Source organism: Moschus berezovskii, chromosome 6 (assembly GCF_049115385.1).
Source record: "Moschus berezovskii isolate FMDL1 chromosome 6, NW_MosBer_1.0, whole genome shotgun sequence".
Lineage (NCBI taxonomy): Eukaryota > Metazoa > Chordata > Mammalia > Artiodactyla > Moschidae > Moschus > Moschus berezovskii.
Window position 1 is genome coordinate 113,613,132 of NC_142465.1, and position 19,583 is coordinate 113,632,714.

The following is a 19,583-nucleotide window of genomic DNA, read 5'->3' on the forward strand; positions in this document are numbered from 1 at the left end:
GAAGAGGGACTGCAGTGGGTTGGCCGGGGGCAGTGGGGGGGTCAAGAGACCTGAGTGGCATCTGTGTCATGTGAATTGTCTCCAAAGCACTCATAGCTGTTTCTCCTTTAAAAAATATTTATTTTTATCTATTTGGCTGCATAGGGGCTTAGTTGTGGCACATGGGATCTAGTTCCCTGACCAGGGGTTGAACTCAGGCCCCCTGTATTGGGAGTGCAGCGTTTTAGCCACTGGACCACCAGGGAATTCCCTGTTTCTCCTTTGTACCTTGACCTTCACAAGCACTTTTGGGAGAATCACTGTCTCCAGTCTACAGATATCTGAACTCAGAGTCAGACGGTGACTTGCCCAAGACCCCCCAGCTTCAAGATGGCAGCATCTGGGAACGAGCGAGGGCTGCTGTGAGGTGGGAGAGCCACAGTCCACGTTAAATAGTCTGGCTTTGGAGACTGCTGATTTTTAGAATGGAAATGCTGGCCTGCAAATAGGACTTGGAAATACCAGCCCTAGCTCTGCTACCAACCACCCAGGAGACAAGGGGCAGTGTCTCACTAAGCCTCCATTTCCTTACCTGCACAGTGTGGCTGACAGTACTTGTTCCTCTCTCATAGGATCAAGGTGAACTTTGAAATCCTGTGAAAGTGATCTTAATGATGGAGCCAAGGGTACATGGAAAAGTTGTTGCTATTCTGGTACTCTGCACAACTGCCAACACTCAGATAGCTCCCGAAGGAGAGGGTGGGGCTCCCATCAGGCCATGGGATATGTGGATAATCACCCTTCTGCATCTCTCCTTCCTCCACTGCCTCTGGAGGAATCTGTACAGGCCTGGTCCCATGCTTCCTGGATGAGGCAGATGCTAGGGCTGGGGCTCTGGGAGTCCCAACCCCTCCAGGGAACTTACTATACACATTACTGCAGCAGAGGTTGGTGGGGAGAGGAGATTTGGACTTGTCGTCTGGGAAGCACTGATGGCATTTCCAGAACCTCAGGTACACAAGGGCTGTGACCTTCAGTGTGACCCCAAAGGGGCAGCTCCTCAGGACTAAGGAAGGAGAGGGAGTGTGAGGAGTCTTTTACTAAATATCATAGAAAGAATCTGTCCCGGTGCTCTTAGTTTGTATTTGGAGAAAAGAGGTATGTAAAGGAAAAGGAAGGGAATCCAACCTGTCCATAGCACAGCCACTGACCACAGGTGTGCAGGTGTTAGAAAGGCACTGGACTAGGTGGCAGGCGTCTCAGGGTTGAGATCTGGATCTTACTCCAACTGTGGAAGGCTCTGGACAAAATCTCTTCCTCTTACTGGCACTTAGTTTCCTGGCCTGCAAAACTCAGATTACATTGGCATCTCGAAGGATCCTTCCAACCAGGACAGTCATTCTAGTAGAGAAGTCACAGCACCCTAACACGGGGTGCTGAAAATGTTAAAGGGAACCTGTCGAGGTTTGTAGTCCACTGAATTTCGCTGGAGGTCTCCCCGCCTGAGGATGCTTCCGTTGCCACGGCAACCAGCCAGGCGTCTTGGTCCCCTGCGTCCCGCTAAGGAAGCTGGGAAGAACCCTGCCCTTACCAAGATGGCGGCGGCCAAAGGGCAAGGGGCGGGGTTGAGCGCCGTCGGCCTCTCCAGACCTTTACTCTGTTTCCGCTTTTTCATGCTAAGGGGGAGCTTCCGTCAATAATTATTCTCTTTCCTGGTTCTAGGAACCCCGGGAGACTAGGAGGGCAGGGTTGCTTGCAGGGATCGGGGCAAGTACCCAGGGTAGGAAGGCGGGACTTCCGCGTCCCGCCGGAAGTGACGCGACAGTCGCGGCCACGGACAGGTGGAACGGCAGGTGGGTTCAGGTGCCAGCCTGGCCCAGACCCGTCTGTGGGACTGACGCTTCCGGTGAGCTACAGAGGCAGCTCCCGAGGGCCTGGAGACCCGTGGGGCGGGCTCTGGGATCTGAACCCCCAGCCCTGGCCTGGAGAACCCCTCTCTACTTAGTAAGAATCACCTACCCAGCCCCCGACTCCGGGACAATACCCCATCGTCCGGAGGGGAGGAGGAGGGCCTGGCTCTCGCTGATAGCCAGGGTTGGGGTTGGCATTTAGGCACTTTGGTTTCCTAAGCCCTGCCCTCTTTTCTCTTCCGGATCCAGTTCCCCCTTCCCCTGCCGAGCTGGGCAGTTAGCCAGCCCACTGAAACTCTCGGAACCATGTTTGCAGACTTGGATTATGACATCGAGGAGGATAAACTGTGAGTATGTTGTTACCCCAAGTCCCATGAGTGCAGGAACCCCAGATTCCCCTAAGTCCCTTCGAGTTCCACAGATCCTTGCTTTTCAGCGTAAGCTTAGAAGCTGCAATGAATCCTGCCCTTCCAGGAGCTCATCATCTGTAGGGGGCTGTGGACATATTGATGGATAATTGCAATTCAGGGCCACAAGGGCTCTAATGGAGAATGACATGGCTACAAGGAGAACCCAGCCAGCTGAGCAGTGCCTCTGCTGGGGTATTCAGGGAAGGCGTCACAGAAGAAGTGGCAATTGAGCCAGGTTTTGAAGAATGAATAGGAATTTCATAAATACACCTTCCTTCCCAGCATAAATGATTAGTGGGGCAGATTTTAAAAATTAAGTTAGTCTTCTTGTTAGAATTGGAGAAGGAAATGGCAATCCACTCCAGTATTCTTGCCTGGAGAATCCCATAGACAGAGGAGCCTGGCAGGCTACAGTCCATGGGGTCGCAAAGAGTCTGACATGACTGAGCAACTTCACGTTCTTTCTTTCTTTCAAGAAGAGGTGGCAATTGAGCTAGGTTTTGAAGGATGAATAGGAATATCATAAACATACCTTCCTTCCCAACATAAATGATTAGTGGGAGAGATTTTCAAAAATTAAGTTAGTCCCCGTATTAGAATATATCCTCCCTCAGAGCAAGGACTGAATGCAGCACCTTTCTGTGTCTTCAGCACTGATTGTGCTCAACATCAGTAGGTTGTTAGCAAATGTTTGTCTAGTGAATAAGAGAATAAATGAGAGTATTTGCCATAAAACATAAATAAGTGCTAATATATAGTGAAAATTGAGAAGTAATTGCGTATAACAATTGAGAGATGGATGATGCATAGTTTAACAGGAGGAGGCTTCCTGGAGGTGGTGGCCTATGATTTATGTAGCTGAGAAGGTGACAAGAATAGAGTCTGACTCAACTCTTAGAGGGAGAATGAAGAACAGGGAAGGGGGACCTATTTTTTTGAGTACCTACTCTTGGCTGAGTTGGTGTTAAGTGGCTTCCATGTACTTTTAAAGTGGCCACTTTTTTTATCTATATGATTTTATGAATGAGGAAACTGAGATGCAGAGAGGGTGATTTGCTTAGCCAAGACCCACAGCTGATACATGGCCAAGTTGGGGTTTGATCCCCCATTAGCATGGATCCAAGAGCTCTGCGGTGTTCCAGCACAAAATGACAAAATACTGTCTTTTTGGCCAAATGAGAAGGAGCTTCCCTCTGTAGCACATGCAGCAGTAGGAGGCTTTTGGGGGTTTTGGAGGGCCTGTCTCCATCCTCATCTCCTCCAGTCATCCTTCTTCCGGGAAACTCAATTGCTCATGCTTCTCTTCCTAGTGGAATTCCTACTGTGCCTGGGAAGGTGACCCTGCAGAAGGATGCTCAGAACCTGATCGGGATCAGCATTGGAGGAGGAGCCCAGTACTGTCCCTGCCTGTATATTGTTCAGGTACTGAGTGCTTTGGAGGTGGGAGGGGGGTGCTGGAGGGGGCGAGCCACCTCCCTTCTTGGACAAGACAAAGGTTCATTCCTCCACTCTGGGAGGCTGGCTCCTTCTCATTCTCTTCAGAGGGGCCTCCCTGAACACCCCCTCTCAGTAGGTCCGCCCTTGTTTTTCTGTCATTTCAATCTGTTTTTTTTCCTTCTCAGCACTTCCCACCATCTGTACTCTCATGGATTTGCTCACTGATTCTGTATCTAGCCACTTTTCCAGACTGTCTGCACTGTGAGGACAGGATCCCAGTGTGCTTTTTCACTGCAGTCAGCACCTCGTACAATGCCTGGCAGATAGTGGACCCTCAATAACAGTGTTGTCAATGAATCAACAGAACCGTCAACCTTTGGTACTGACACAAGTGTGAAGCATGGTAGAAGGACTAAAAGACTGTGAATGGCCTGAGGTTAATTGCACGCTTCCCTGCTTATTAATTTGTTAACCTCTCTGGGCCTCAGTTTTGTTACCTGGAAATAGAGGATGTAAAATACATAGGTCCAAGCATCTTTGGGTTGCTGTGAAGAATAAACTCAACAATGACATCCCACAGTTTCTGGCCCTTAAGCAGCACTCCCTCAATGGCAGCTGTTACTATTTTTATGACAGTTCACTCTCCCAGATGATCTGCCAGCAGTACTTTACAAGTTTGTGGTCCTTATTGCACAGGAGCTGCCCTGGTGATGTTCTGTCAGCTGTGACTCACAAGTGGGGACTGGCCTCCTTTACTGTGGGGCTGGTCAGAGTCAGTGATCCTTCTGTAGTCTTGGAAGGAAGCTTGCTCCCCTAGATATCAACTTGACTTTGACTCTGCTCTATTCTAACCTTCTCAGCTAAGTAGCCATTGGTGGCAGATGAGAAACATCAGTCTCTCTGAGGATCTTGCAAAAGAGTCACTTCTAAGGCCTTGAAGATGGAGATTCCCTGGATCTGGTCTTGCCCGCTCAGAATGTGGCCTTTACAAGCCCTTTGGCCTCTGCTGACCCAGGAGGTGTTGGGGAGGCCTTCCCCAGGCCTGACCTCCTCGAAATCTGCCTGTTCAGTCTCCTGTGCCACCTATTTCTCCATCCCCACCCCCTGCTGAGGGCCAGGTTTGTCCTTAGTGTGAACTGTGATCATAAATAGTAGAATTGATTTTTTTCAAAACTCAATTTTATTTTTAATCAAAGACTCTCTGACTTGCTTTTAACAAGTCAAGAGTACTAAAAGGCCAATGTCAAATAAGCAATTCCCTGCTCTACCCCATCTCGCCGCCCTTCCCCCTCCCCAGGACTGCCTCCACCCCAATCCCAGAAGCAACACTGCTTCCCACCCTTTTAGCTGCAGATTCAGGTCAGAGGTCCCATTGTTCTCAGTAAGATGCTTATCCCGTTACTTCTTGATCTGTCCCTTGTAAACCTCTATCAGCTTCTCTCAGCCAAGGAGACGAGAATTTAACTTTCTTCCCAACCACTGTTTCCTCTCACTCTGTCTTCCTGATGGTGATCTTGTCAATTTGGTTCGGTCTGAGTCAGTGCAATAGGTATCATGTTCGGGAAATATTTCCTCAGGGCCTGGCCAGGGTATTTTGCAGACACTCGAGTTAAGAAAGCAAGAAGACAGAGGCCCCCCCGCCCCCCACCCAGAGAGCTCAGAGCATAGTAAGGTGCTGTTTTACTACCGAGCTTAATGGTCTTCTGTGTTTGTACTTTTTAAAAAAATATTTTTATTGTAGTGAAATTCACATAGCATACAATAATGGTTTTAAAGTATAACAACTCGGTGCTATTTTAGTGCGCTCATGGAGTGCAGCTACCCTCTCTGGTTTCAGAACTGTCTCATCACCGAGACAACCACCCATGCCCTTGAGTGATCATGTGGCTTTGAAGTTCATTCACGTTGCGGCTCGTCTCAGTACCTCCTTCTTTTCACGGCTGGACAGCATCCCATTGTGTGGATAGATCACCGTTTGTTTATCCGTTCATCTGTTCGTGGCATGTGCGTTGTTTGGGCCTTTTGGCTGTTGTGAATAACACTGCTGTAAACATTCACGTCCAGTTTCTGTGTGGACATATGTTTTAATTTCTTTTGGATATAAATCTGGAGTGGAATTTCTGGGTCATTTGCTAACTCTGTGTTTAATTTTTTGAGAAACCCAGTGATTCTTTTCTTAACTCAATCTTCTTTTAAAACAAGTAATTTCTTTTTTTTTTTTTCTTCTTTTTTTTCCATTTGCATTCTCCTTGTGTTTTCAGTACATTTACCTCAGACATTTCCCATCAGCTTTCTGCGTCCACCGCTGGGCTTTCCCCTTTGAGCACCCCTTCCCTCTCCGCTAGTGGGTTGGATTCCCTCATCTCCAGGATCCCTCTTTCTTGGCTTCCCCGTGTTGGTGGAGCATGTTTCCTGTAGCTTTCTGAGAAAGGCTGCTGGGGTGGTAAATTTTTTGAGAAATTGTGTCTCTCTAAGTGTCTTGTTCTGTTTTTGGTTGTTGTTGTTATTCTCATATTCCTTTCAGTTGACACTTGAGTGGGTCAAATTCAAGAACGAACATCAAGGGTGCAAATAATTTTCACTTAGAAATTGGCTGGTGTCATTTCATTGTCTTTTGCCATCAGCATAATTGTCCTGTCTGGTGATGCCAATTTTATTTGTGATCCTTTATTTGCAGTAACATGTCTTATTCTTGGTCCATCAAAACTCTTGGGCACTTCTCTTCGTCCCTGGCATTCTGAAGCATCCTGACGATGGCTCTTGGCATGATCCTTTGTCTGTTGTGCTGGAGACCCCATGTCTTTCTCTTCTGCATCTCACATGTTATCCCTGATGCTGTCCTACTCTCTGTTCCCTCTTTTGGACTCCTGTTGGTTAAACTCTGAGCTTCCTATTGGTTAAACTCTGGGCTTCCTCCATTGATCTTTTAATATTCCTTTTCTTGTTTTCTGACCATCTCTTTTTTGCTTCCCTCTGCTTGGTTTCTGAAGTTCCCTTGGCATTTTCCATTTTAATTATGTTTTGTGTTTCTATGAGATCTTTCCTGTTTTCAAAATGATCCTCTTACATCATCCTGTTCTTGTTTTTCAGATCTCTGTAAAGGTGTTAATTGTAGTTTTCTTTTTATTTTCATATTGTATAAGATGAATATATCTGAAATATATTTACATTATATAAGAATGTTATATAAGTATTTCATATTATATAAATATTAAAATATTTCATATTATTCCATTTGTTTTCATAATATTTCATATTATTGTCCCTGCTTTGTTCCTGTTTCCTGTGGTTCTTTTTTCTATTTAAATGTTTTGGTGTTTTTCACATGGGACACTTTTTCAAGGACCCAGTATTCCCCGCCCGTCTTTATATCTAAGAGCGAGCCCTCACAGTCACGACAGGTTTCACAGTTCTGTGTGGTGTGCAGAGTCAGCTGGTGGGTTCCGCTGTGGGGCATCAGCCAGCCTCCCAGCACCCATACAGAGAGGCCTTTGCTGCAGAGCTGTTGGGTGGGGTCTCCCCCTCCAGGCTCTTGAGGCTCCAGGCAAGCCTGCTGCCAGCGTTCTGGGGCCCCACAGGAACTATGGGGCTGTGGGACTCAACGGCACACACTTTTGTCGCCTGCTCATCCTGAGTATCTCCCCCTATCTCTGTCCTTTTAACAGACACATACAGTCACATTGAGCCAGTGAGCACAGACCCCCTGGATGGGGTCACTTTGGGAGAAGGGGCTCATGTCGGCGGGGCCCTTGCTTCTTGGGGACTGCAGTGAAGTTGCAGGAATTGATCAGTGGTGCTTTGGCACTCTGAGTCAGCTCCGAGCAGCATTGTTGGAAAATCTAAAGAAATGACTTTGGAGGAACAAAGCCTCCAGAGGGTGTGTAAGGTTGGGTGCAGTTGATATCAGAAAAGGGATGTCTCATCAGTTACATTTACTTCCTGTCCTCCTTCCCTTTCCTCCAAGAACGTGGGTCATTCATTTCTGGCTGTTGGGGTGCTCTCTCCCCTTGCCCTTCTCCTCGCGACGTAAGGGGCAGAGTAGGCACCAGGACAGGGCTGGTGCTGGTTGGGGTGGAGGGAATGCCCGCCCGCCGCCAGCTTTCTTCCCAGCTTTCCTTTCCTCCCGCCCATCCCCTTCCACACCCACAGGTGTTTGACAACACGCCCGCCGCGCTGGATGGCACCGTGGCAGCTGGCGATGAGATCACGGGGGTCAATGGCAGGTCAATCAAAGGAAAAACTAAGGTGGAGGTGGCCAAGATGATTCAGGAGGTGAAGGTAAGGCTGCTGTGGCAGTGAGGACACTGGCCCTTTTGAGACCTCCAGCCAGCCCGAGGCCTCGGTGGGCCTGCAGGGGGCCTGGCCCTCTCCCAGCTCCCTCCTCGGCACCTCAGGGTCTATCACATCCCAGCTTCTCCAGTTTCCCCCAGGTTCATTCAGGAGATGCTGATTACGCTCCAGGACTTGCGCTGGGCCCTGGTGAGAGAGTGGGCACCATGACTCAAAGGTCCTGCCCTCGAGCTCCCAGGGGAGCTGTCAGACTCAGAACCACACCTCGGGGCAAGCCAGCGTGTCCCCAGTCAGGGCTGGAGCTGAAGCTCGAAGTCCAAGGTGAACCTACCTGGGTCAGTAGATACCCAGGAAATGTCCTCTGAGTCGTACTGGGCCCAAGAGGGTGTAAGAGGGAAAAAGGCACCCCACCCGCCATTCCTGTAGGAACTTTCAGTCCTTTGGGTCCCCCTGGGCTCACATATCCCCCCACGGACCCCTCTGGGCCCCAGGGCAGCTCCGTGTCCAGCTGCTGGTGTCTAGTTCAGCAGACCAGACTGAATGCTGCCTGTTTCCTGCTTCCCCTGCCCTGCTCCAGGCCCCCTACAGAGCCCCTCTCACCCTGAATGGCAGACAGCATTCCTGCCACTTCCAAAAGCATGCAGCCCTTCTGCCATGTTTTTGGAGATTTTTGCTGCTGGTAGCTCTTGCGAAACCAAAACAGTGAAGAAGGTGCAAAGCTGCAGGATGATTTAACACTCTGAGAGTCAAGCACCCAGCTGCCCGTTGAGCTTGGTCGAGAGTTTAGGCTCCCTCGCCGAATCCAGCCAAACCTCTCCTCACTTCCTTCCTGTCCTCTGTGTCTTAAAGGCCTGGTCCCAGCATCCCTGACATCAGCTTACCTTAGCCCCGGACCCACGGCTTCTACCTTCTCCCCTTTGTTCTCCTTTTCTGCTCCCCCTGGTGTGGAGTTTACTGTCCTGGGCATTTCCTGTTGGGCAGAGGAGTGCATCATGGGAGGTGGTGGGCCATGTTTCATTTTGATACGGAGCTGGGGTGGTGTGCCCCCCCCGGATCCCTTTTCTCATCCCCCATCTCTAGCACCCTCCTTGTCCTCCCAAGCCTGTCTCGCACCAGCCTCTCACGTTACCCCTGAGAACAGGAGCTCCTGGCAGGTGTGCGTGGCATTGCCATTGCCTGGGGACTCCGCAGCCCCCAGGTTTGGCAGGGAGCCGGGCACCCATCTCACCAGTGCCCTGCAGGAGGGGAGGAGCTGCTTGTGGTTGCGCGGCTGGAGCAGAGCCCAGATCTCGTCCTGCCTTGGTACTCCTTCCCCCTCCGCGGCGGCCCTGAGCACCCTGCGAGGAGCCTCTGGCACCCACCCCTGACTCACGGCCTCAGATCACTTTGGTTTCCCTTCAGGATGCAGTTTTGAAATCCTGTTTTGTATCTGAATGAATTCAGCCCCCAGTTCAAGGGTCTTAGGATTTCAAGCCTGAGGCTGACCGTGGTGTCCTCACGTGGTCAGGGCAGCCTTCTCGAGGGAGGCTGGCTACTTCTCGTCCAGTCACTGGCCTGCGATTGGTGTAATTCTGCGAATCGCATCGGCCTCTCTTGCTGGCCTCGGGCTCTGGGGGGGCTGCGACCGCCCTCATACCTGCTCCCTAGCACCCCCAGCACCCGACACAGAGAAAGTGCTCGGACGTGTTTGTGGGGTGAATGGCGGGACTCCTGAGAAGGGGGCTGGTTTAGAAGACCCTCTCAGAGGACGGGAGAAGTGACCCGGCAGAGGTCTGCACTGTGGTCGTGGCATGGGCCATGGCACACAGTGTCACAGACTGCCAGGCTGTGAGCTCTGTGACCCCAGGGACCCTGTCTGCCCTGTCCCTGCCGATTATCTGGGGCCTGGTGGGTGGAGAGAGGAGGAGGAGCCCTTTCCCAGGGCTCAGGATTCTTTGATGACCGCAGACACCAGGGCAAACAGGCCTCCTTGGAGAAGGGCCTGGGGCCCGGGGGCTCCGTCACAGCTCTGCTGTCCTGCTCTTCCAGGGGGAGGTGACCATCCACTACAACAAGCTGCAGGCGGACCCCAAGCAGGGCATGTCCCTGGACATTGGTAAGCGGCACCGGGGCAGTGGCGTCCGGGGGCTCCACAAGCCCGCATCCTGTCTCCTTGTGACAGTGCATCAGTGGTCACGTGGCTGTGCCCTCTGACCCTTCTGACCAAGCCAATCCAAAGCACCTGGGAGGACCCAGTGGTGCTCCCCTTGCAGCTGGTCCCCGGAACCTGTCTCTGGTTTCTCCCTGCCTAATGTTTCACTTCCCTACCTCCCCCGACCACCTCCTCTGGTGCCTTCATGCTGTAGGCTTGTCCTTTGTAGGGCAGCCCTCCAGCTCACTAGCCAGTCCCTCACCTTTCTGAAAGGGGAGGGCAGCCCAGCCCTGCCTGGTACCGCCTGCCCACCTGCACACCCCACTCAACCCTGGCCTCTTCTGCCCACCTGCTGCCAGAAAGTCTTAGGGTCTGGACTGGCCCTCAGGTTTGGGGCAGAGGCCAGTCCTTCTGCCCACAGCATGCCCTGGGACATATTACCTCCTGCTTGGGAGCTGGGCCTTGGTTCTGTAGAAGCTTCCAGGCTCAGGAGCCGGATGGTAGCTTTGAGGTCCTCTGGACCAGCCACCTCATTGCACATCAGAGCCCGGGACCCAGGGAGGCGCTGTGCCCCCCGGGTGAAGGCCCACCCAGATCTCTTGGCTCTGGGGCCCAGCACCCTTTTCCTCCACCGTTGGGCCACAGTTGCCTTCTGGTTTTTAAGAAAAGAGGTTAAGGGCAAGTTAAGTCTGTCCCGGAAGTTCTTTAGAACCCTTTGGTCCCGTTGCAAAGACTATTTGACCACATATGCAGTAACCGAGTCTGGAGCCTGGGGCCAGTTGCCATGGACAGGGCTTCTGCTCCCGCGTGTGGAGGAGAGACGGAGGAGGGGAGTCCTCCCTGGTTGGCCTGTCGGCCAGTGTCAGGCCTAGGCCGCTCTGGGTCTCAGTGGGAGTCGATAGCCACTTTGGGTGCCAGACCCTCAGTTAAGTGCCTTGCATATTCATGCTTCCAGGCTCCCAACACCTCTGTCAAGAAGACAGTGCCAAGGGCAGGGAGCCCAGAACCCCTCCAACCCCCTGCCAGGACCCTCCCCACTTCATAGTCACCCCCACCCCAAACCCCAGTTCCGCCCCTGCTGTTGCCCCCAGTGAGTCACGATGGAGCGGGATTGGCCCCGGGGCCCAGACTCCACCTCATGAGTCCTTCTCTCACCTGGGCCCAGTGTTGAAGAAGGTGAAGCATCGGCTGGTCGAGAACATGAGCTCGGGGACGGCAGATGCTCTGGGCCTGAGCCGGGCCATCCTGTGCAATGGTGAGTCTCCTCCCACCCCACCACCTCTGGTCCCAGGGGACTCAGGCCCAGGCCTCTGGGGGAGGGGCGCCATGGCTGCCCACCAGGGCTGTGTGTGTCCCGCTGGCCTGGGCCGGGCCTCTGCTGGTGGGGCCGATACCATCTCTTCGCCTCCCCGGAGGCCTCTCCAAGCTCCCACAGAGCACCCACAGTGCACACTGAAGGCCTCTTACAGCCCGTGTCCCCCGGCTCTCCAGCAAGAGTTCAGATAGACCCAAGTCACAGATGAGAGACTCCTGGTGGGGTGGTGCCTCCTGCCAAGCTCCCCAGGCTGGTGCCTTCGCTACTGCCCCCCCGCTGCTCTCACACAGCCAGGCCTCCCCCAACCCGAGCCCCAGTTCCTCCCTGTGGCCTCTTGTCACCCCAGCGTGTCCTGGCTGCTCCCAGGCTGCTTACCGGGCCCGCCGCCTCTCTCCAGGAGGTGGTGCTGCTGCCCAAGTCCCAGCAATTCCTGCTCAGACCTGGAGGTGGCCGTGCTCGCCTCCCGCAGCGGGAAAACCGCGTACATGCACGTTCACACCCACGCACGCCTGTGCGCACACACTCTCTCCCCACACGTTCACACCCACCCATGCGTGTGCACAGTGCTGTCCCCGGGGGTTGGGGGGGGGCAGTGAAACACTCAGTCCCGCTCCTGCCGTCACCAGCCCGAGTTTATAAATAGCAGCAGCTCTGCTGTGTACGTGTGGGGACAGATATAAATAACGACATAAATTGTAGGCTCAGCTGGGCGCACTGGGCTTTATTGGCTGGGATGTCGGGGGTGGGGTCTGAGCTTGTTCCAGAGGGTGTACAAAAGTGGCGGCTGCTATTTCCAGCTTCTTGGTGCCTATAAATCCCTGTTACTGTAGTTACCATGCGTCGAGATGAAATTAGAACTGGTTGTTGTGTTTTTTCCCCCCCCAAACCTTGCAATTTCCCCAGCCTTAAATAGGGTTTCTAAAATTGAAGCTGTCATGATGTCCCATGACCCAGCTAAAAACAACAGCACGGCGCTTACGTGGCTCCTTCGCTGCCAGGCTGGCCGGGTGCCAGGGCTCTGGGGAGCTGGGGCCTGGAGGCCAGCCCAGTGGCTGAAGCCTCCTGAAGACTTCTGAGGTGTGCCCCACCAACCCCCAGAACCCAAACCTTCCTCCCTGGCAGCCTGACACACGACTGCCTTCTCTGCCCAGATTTAAGAATCCAGACCCGGCTTCTACAACTCTCTTCCTCTCCTCCCACTCAGAAAATCCTGGACAGGTCAGCACAGGAAACTGGGGTGGGCAGAGGGCACCCTGGCCTGCACAGCCCTCGCTGTGCACCTTTAGGCAAGTTGCTTCACCTCTATAAACCTTGGTTTTCCCTATAAGATGGGGGAAGTAATCTGCCCCAGAAAGCTCATGTGGAGAAAGGACAGCTGGGTGAAGGGCTTCAGTAAGGCCAGGCTCTGTCTTAGGAGGCTCTGAGCCAGGAAGCTACCGACATGAACCCTGCCCCGCATTTGCTGCCCGTGTTCCTGGTGGGGAGGTGAGTGTGGACCTCACCCCTATCAGAATGGAGGAGAGTGGTGATCACTGCTGGCCAGAGCCCCGCCCGACCCTGATCTGGAATGCATCCCCAGCCCTGGCCATCCACTTGTTCCTATCTTGAGCCCCGGAGGTGAGGCAGCTGCCCCATCCCTCACCTGACAGCCCTTATCGCCCCTGCCATCCGTGGCCTGGCCACAGTCACCGCTGGACCAGGAGCCTGGAAAGCACCACTCAGATTTCATTCACCAAGGTCATTCCCTGGCCCAACACGGGGCCTGGCACATAATGGGTGCAGGATAAACACCTGTGAAGCCAACGAAGACGATCACCAAGGCCCGCTCCAGTGCCAGCTCTTCCTCAAAGCCCTTCCTGCCTTTCTCTCCCCTCCCAGATTGCTCTCCTTTCTGAGCTGCCAGGTGGTGGCGGGCTGCCTTGAGCCTGCCTTAAGAGTAACTGTCGTTGCATCCCATCTCTCCCACTTGTCTCTGATTGCCTTGCTTCTTGGCCGTCAGCAGGGTGTGTGCTGGAAGTTCTGGCCAGGTCCTTGACTGCTAGGCAGGGGCTTGCCTTCCACCGGCCATGGGCAGCTACCCTTGGCCATGGCCTTGGGGAGGGCCCACTCCGATTTTCACTCCTTACTTCCGGAAGTACCCATATCCTTGTCACCTTTCTGCCCCTTTGGCATGTCCCAGCCTCCTGGGGTGGTGCTTATCACAGGAGCCTCCTGAGGGTCACCCTGCTGCCCCGCCTTGTCTGGATGTACTGGGCTCGTCACAAAACACCTGCAAGCCCAGCCAACCCTGAGGTGCCCAGTCCCCGACCCTGGGACCCTGTGCTGTTCCTGGTTCTCCGCTGGGGGCCACCTCGCCTCTCCCAAGGCTGACTCCAGTGGTCCCTGGGTCTCTCCCCTCACCCCTGGCCCTCTGATCCCCACAGATGGGCTCGTCAAGAGGCTGGAGGAGCTGGAGCGGACCGCCGAGCTGTATAAAGGTGGGCAGGCACACCCTCCGGCCTGCAGTCCTGGGTGGGTGGGGTACTGCACTGGAAGTGCCTGGCCCCAGTTCTCACCTAGGTGGAGCTCCGGAGCCCTGCTCTAAACGTGATGGCAGTGAGGGGCAGGACCATACTCATTAAAAATTCTAGGACCTTAGTCATTAAAAATTCTTAAGGAAAAAAACCTAAAGACCTGCTTTTTCTGATCGTAAAAGTAACATGTGCCCATAAAAAAGAACAGCACATATAAACCTAGTGAGAAAAGTCTGAACCTCAGGGACAGTGTGGGCCTCGGGGGTGGGGTAGGGGTTTGGAGGCCGCGTCCTGGGCCAATGTCGTCCCCACTGTGTGGTCCTGTCCCTCTCGTTTTGGGTCTTTCCCACAGGGATGACAGAACACACCAAGAACCTCCTCCGGGCCTTTTATGAGCTGTCACAGACGCACCGGGGTAAGGACACCCTGAACCTGCTGCATGACCCTGGAAAAAACCCTGCCCTGTGGGCTCAGCACCTCCCTACATCCCACGGGGAGGGTGAGGGCAAGCTCCTCTCCGGGGCCTTTCTGCTGCCCCGGCTCAGGCAGACCCTGCAGCGTCTGACCTCATGTCAGATTTGGGGTGTGGTGGTAATGGGGCCAGCGGGGAGCCTCTCGACCAGCTGGGCTTCTGTGGGGTGCAGAAGTTCCTCGTGCAGGCCCTGTCCTGTCTGTCTGTACAGCCGCTCACGATGTACGAGGCCTTTCCTTTTTCCTGACCATGTTTCCTACAAGTCTGTTCGTTTCAGTGAATCCCATTTTACAGCTGGGAAAACAAAGCCCAGGTAGAAGCAGCAGTAACCCAGCTCCTTCGGGGCGGAGCTGACCTTAGGACCAGACTCCCAGACCAGGGCTCTGCTCCCAGACACTGCCCTCCTCCACTTTGACCCAGTCTTTCCCCCGTGCTCTGGTCACTTCAGGAACCAGGTCAGCTCCTTGGATGTAGGCCCACCTTCCTTGGGGTACAGGTCCAACTCTTAGGGCTGTAGATCCACCTTTCTTGAGGTTTAGACCCACCTCCCTGGGATGTAGACCACCAGCGGACCTCGACCTCTGACCCACCATGCCCCCCACCGTGCTTCTCCCCAACAAATCCCTGGCTTCTCCGTTAAGGGGTCAAGTAGGGGCGGCCTTCAGGACAAACTTGTCACGCAGCCTTTGGGGACGTGTTCTCTGTGATCGGGGTGCGGGAGCCCCAGCCCGCTGCAAGTGAGGCTTTTGTGAAATTCGCCGACGCCCACCGCAGCATCGAGAAGTTTGGCATCCGGCTCCTGAAGACCATCAAGCCGGTAGGTCACGTGGAGCGTGCGTGAGCCCGCAGGTGAGCGGGGAGGGGCAGTGTGGCCAGCGGAGAGTGTCCTGTTCTGGAGTCAGAGCGCCTTGGGGCTGGTTTGGGGGTGGGCTGCTGCAGCTGACTGTGGCTGAGTCCTTCCTCTTCCACGACCTCAGCCCTGACCTCCAGGCTGGTCTGGCCCTGGCTCCACCAGAGTTACAACTTGCCCTTGGCCTGGGCTGTCTTCTCCTCCTTGGAATGGACAGGGCGGTCTGGGAACTCCCTTTGGCTCTGACACCTGAGTCCACTAGAAGGGTGGACACATCAGTGCCATTCCCTGTCACCATAGCCAGCCTTCACCCACCCTTGCCCACGGGGGCCTCAGCGTCCACCCCACCGCCCCTTCCAGATGCTGACAGACCTGAACACTTACCTCAACAAAGCCATCCCGGACACTCGCCTCACCATCAAGAAGTACCTGGATGTGAAGTTCGAGTACTTGGTGAGTGGGCCCCAGCCTCTTGGTTGGGGCGGGGGTGGTAGTGTGGGCCTGGCCTGCTGGGGTCAGAGCCCGCCTGGAGGTTTGTTCCTCTTCAGTCAGCCACTTGACGGCCAGCAGGTCAGGGCCAGGACCTTGGTGATACCTGACTGAGGACGTGGGACCAGGGCCCTAGGGAGGTGTTCGGGGATCAGGCAGCAGCGTAGGCCCTGCCTTGACTCTTCAGAGGAGCCCTGGGGTGGGTGGGGCCCTCACTTTGGACACACTCTGACCCCATGGGAATTATTTTAGTCACTTTTAGCAATGAATTAGACTATGTCACTGGTTATAACATGGATGTTCATGAGTCTTATGTTCAAATGATAATTCTGTGGTCAAAGGAGTTGAGGAAAAATACTCCATCGAGCAGGCCCAGGTCCTTTGCTTCGGGACTTGTCAGAGCCTTCAATAGACCCGCGTGTAACCTGGGTCTTCAGAGGCTTCCTCAAGTTCTTTGGATCCTGGAATCCTTTAGCCCAGAGCATCTCTTGGGACTTGAGTGTAAACGCTGGGCTCCTGGGCCCTTTCCATCGTCCCAGATGAGTGCCCTCACCACCCTGAGCCTCCAGGGCAGGGGCCAGCCTGAGCGAGGGGCCAGCCTCTGCCCGACGCATCTCAGCTCGTTCCAGCTCAGGGTGTGCAAGGCCTACAGGGCCTGGCACGGCTGCTCCTCTGGGTGGCTGAGGGCTCCAGGGTGGCATGGGAGGAACTGGGGCTGTCAGGGTGAGCTCCAAGGCGGTGTAGCCCCCCTGACAGCCTGGCCTCACCCGTCCCACAGTCCTACTGCCTGAAGGTCAAGGAGATGGACGACGAGGAGTACAGCTGCATTGTGAGTGGGGTGGGGAGCATGGCCCTGATCCTAGAGTGGCTCGGGGTGCACACACCTCTCCCTGCCCGCCTCACAGAGCCCCAAGAGAGGCCTGGGGGGCTTGGCCAGGCTCCTGTTTGTGCAGATCTGGGGGCTGGCCTTCCCTCCCTCCCCGTGGCCTCTGCAGGCCTCCCAAGTGCTGGCCATTTTTGCCATGCCTGCTCCCAGACCAGCTGTCCTCTAGACTTGGTGAGGCTCCTGCAGGAAAGAAAAAATGCCCTTCCCCTCACTCCTGAGAGCTGTTTTTTTTTACTTGCTACTTTTTAATATTTTTCATAGCAGGGTCCATCTGTGGCTCAACACTCATTTAATGTGGCAAGCGTCCGGGTTTTTTTTTGTTTTTGTTTTTCACAAAGCTATCCCTAAGCACTTCTGGCAACTTCAGGCGTCTCAGAAACAGGCAGCTTTGAAAAGTGCTGTGTGGCGGGGGGTTGTGAGCTGGCGGGTTCTCTGCAGCCTCCTTGCCGCCACCCCCACCCCCACCCCTGCCACCTGCCCAAGGTCCCTGACGTGCTCCCCCCGGGCGCAGGCCCTGGGGGAACCCCTGTACCGCGTGAGCACAGGCAACTACGAGTACCGCCTGATCCTGCGCTGCCGGCAGGAGGCCCGCGCCCGCTTCTCCCAGATGCGCAAGGACGTGCTGGAGAAGATGGAGCTGCTCGACCAGAAGCATGGTGAGGGGCTGCGGGCCCCCAACACCATCGTCCTCCCCGTTTCAGAGAGGTCCAGCACTCACCCGAGCTCCCAGGGACAGACTGTGGCAGACTGGCTCTGAGTCAGACCCAAGATGGGAACCTCCCAGAGCCTGGCCAGGGTGGGACTGGCCGTGTCCCGTGGACTCCCACGCCCCCCACCCCACCCTGGCAGTTCTCTTCCACTCCCTGAACTGGGAGTGGGGAGGCCTGGGTACTGTGCAGGGCTGGGCAGCCCTGGCTGGCTTGGCCCCCTCCCAGGGTGCCAGGGGGCAGTGAGATGCGTGAAAGGGAAGCCCAAGGGTGGCGGGGTCGGTTGGGCCCCACGCGCAGGCAGCCTGGCCCACCGGCGCTGTCTGCCCGCCCCTCCTGCCCCAGTCCAGGACATCGTGTTCCAGCTGCAGCGCTTCGTATCCACTATGTCCAAGTACTACAACGACTGCTACTCGGTGCTGCGTGACGCCGATGTCTTCCCCATCGAGGTGGACCTGGCGCACACCACGCTGGCCTACGGCCTCAGCCAGGACGAGTTCACGGACGGCGAGGACGAGGAGGAGGAAGACGAGGAGGACACGGCAGCCGGGGGGCCGCCCGGGGATTCGCGCGGGGCTGCCGGGCCCCTGGACAAGGGCGGGAGCTGGTGTAACTCCTGAGTGCCCCCGGGGGTGCGGGTCCGGGGGGCGGGGTGAGCGGGCGGATGCAGCGCGGCGCATAAAGGCCTGCTGGCTTGGGGCGTGTGCCTGCCTGCTGCTCTGTCCTGCACAGCGAACCCGGGTTGCCCGCCGAGGATGGGCTCTGGGGCCATGGCCTGGGCCCTGGGCCCGGGCCCCCTCCACCTCCACCCCTCACCCCCCACCCCCAGCTCCCCAGCCAGCTGGAGAGCTTGGTCTCCCGACCTGCCTTAGGAAGGAGGAAGAGGGGTCGGAGGTGGCAGGATTCCAGGACTCCTTGCTTGTGGGCACCTCCGCCGGCCCCACCCCGAGCCTGCTGGGAGCAGGGGAGCCCGCGGGTGGCCAGCCGAGCTGGGGCCAGTGTTTCACCCTCGCCTCTCTTTAGGCTGGCCACACCCGAGTCCACACTCACCTCCGCAGCCTGTATTTATTTTATTCCCCTGGCTCAGCCACTTCCCTGGGGTGGCCTGGGCGCTGGGCCTGTATTGAATAAACACAAACCCAGATGAACCTGGGCTCTTTGCAGTGGCCTCAGAGCCTCTCTCCCCTCAATGCCCCCTCTCCTGCCTCCCTGATCACAGATGGGGCAACATGGTTCACCGACATTGCCGTTATGGCACTGACTCCTCACAGCAGTTCTTTGGACGAGCACTGCTGTCCCCAGGTACAGATGGGAAACTGAGGCTGAGAAGAGGCTTGCTAAAGGCCCCGTGGTGTATGGGGAAGAAGTGAGATTTGGACTCAGATCCATCAAGTTCAGAAGACTCCACTTTCCCCACTGCCTCCCAGGCTTTCTGCTCTGTGGAGCCTTTTATATCCTCTCTCCTCTGTGACCCTTCAGTGTTTGAACTAAACCTTTATTTGGGGAAAGACGGGCCAGATCCTGGGTCAGGCGGATCCAAGGCCCCAAATGGGGAGAGTGCTAAGGGTGCCCTGGCCACTCCAGGCCACCTGTTCTACCAGGGCCAAAGGGGTGGCACCCAGCGGGTGGTGCCATGCTAGTACTCCATGTCTTTGCTTCTCCTGGACAGCTCCGGCCCACACCTGTGATCCTAGTGGGATTATTAATAGTGACCCTTGTCACCATCAGAGTGTGCGTTTGGACAATGAAATTTGTGCTCATCCGGAGAATGGGAGGGATGCGAGAGGCTGTGAGAGGTGGGTAGGGCCCACAGTGGCTAAGGAAGGGGGTGATTTCCTGCTTATTAGGTTTGTGTGTGTGGGTCCCGGGCAGAGACACCAATGGGATCCTCAGGCAGGATTGGGAGCTTGGAGAGAGGGACCAGCTGTCACTCCGTGTGCCTCCTTCAAGCCATCAGACTGCATCACCTCTCTGAAAGGGCAGTCAGCGGGGAGGCCAAGGGCACAGATGAGCTGGCAGCCTAGGTTCCAGGTACAGCTCCTGTGACCCAGAGCTACCTCCTAATCTGGGCCTCAGTTCCCCTACCTGTGAGTATGGCTAGTGAGGGTACCTACCTCCTCGGGTCGTTAGGAGGATTAGACGAGTTAACTTTTGTGAAGAGCTTAGAATGGGGCCTGGCACAGTCAATGCTATA

The 19,583-nt window shown here is 55.2% G+C and overlaps 1 protein-coding gene and 1 long non-coding RNA gene across 5 annotated transcripts; one reads left to right on the forward strand and one right to left on the reverse strand.

Annotated features, from left to right (window-relative positions):
• The first annotated feature begins 1,682 nt into the window (after nucleotides 1-1,682).
• PICK1 (protein interacting with PRKCA 1) lies at nucleotides 1,683-18,557 on the forward strand. 3 transcript variants are annotated; one of them, XM_055395497.2, is made up of 13 exons: nucleotides 1,683-1,832; nucleotides 2,139-2,236; nucleotides 3,610-3,721; nucleotides 7,886-8,014; nucleotides 10,055-10,121; nucleotides 11,323-11,412; nucleotides 13,896-13,949; nucleotides 14,338-14,400; nucleotides 15,141-15,274; nucleotides 15,668-15,760; nucleotides 16,575-16,625; nucleotides 17,194-17,338; nucleotides 17,735-18,557. In XM_055395497.2, the coding sequence occupies exons 2-13, from the start codon at nucleotides 2,196-2,198 to the stop codon at nucleotides 18,007-18,009; spliced, it is 1,254 nt and encodes a 417-aa protein (XP_055251472.2). In that variant the 5' UTR covers nucleotides 1,683-1,832; nucleotides 2,139-2,195; the 3' UTR covers nucleotides 18,010-18,557. The 3 variants fall into 3 exon arrangements, with proteins under 3 accessions (XP_055251472.2, XP_055251471.2, XP_055251470.2); XM_055395496.2 differs by having other exon boundaries at nucleotides 1,686-1,983; XM_055395495.2 differs by having other exon boundaries at nucleotides 1,686-1,885.
• LOC129536528 (uncharacterized) lies at nucleotides 6,231-12,043 on the reverse strand. 2 transcript variants are annotated; one of them, XR_008681832.2, is made up of 3 exons: nucleotides 11,313-12,043; nucleotides 8,908-8,996; nucleotides 6,231-6,889 (listed from the first exon to the last, which is right to left on the reverse strand). It is a non-coding gene; the product is annotated as an uncharacterized LOC129536528 (long non-coding RNA). The 2 variants fall into 2 exon arrangements; XR_016037711.1 differs by having other exon boundaries at nucleotides 6,231-8,996.
• Nucleotides 18,558-19,583: the final 1,026 nt, after the last annotated feature.

Coding starts and splice junctions, on each gene's coding strand:
- PICK1 (XM_055395497.2), top strand. CDS start 2,196: ATGTTTGCAGACTTGGATTATGACATCGAGGAGGATAAACT. Junction 13,950..14,337: donor GACCGCCGAGCTGTATAAAG/GTGGGCAGGCAC, acceptor TCTTTCCCACAG/GGATGACAGAACACACCAAG. Junction 14,401..15,140: donor GCTGTCACAGACGCACCGGG/GTAAGGACACCC, acceptor CTTGTCACGCAG/CCTTTGGGGACGTGTTCTCT.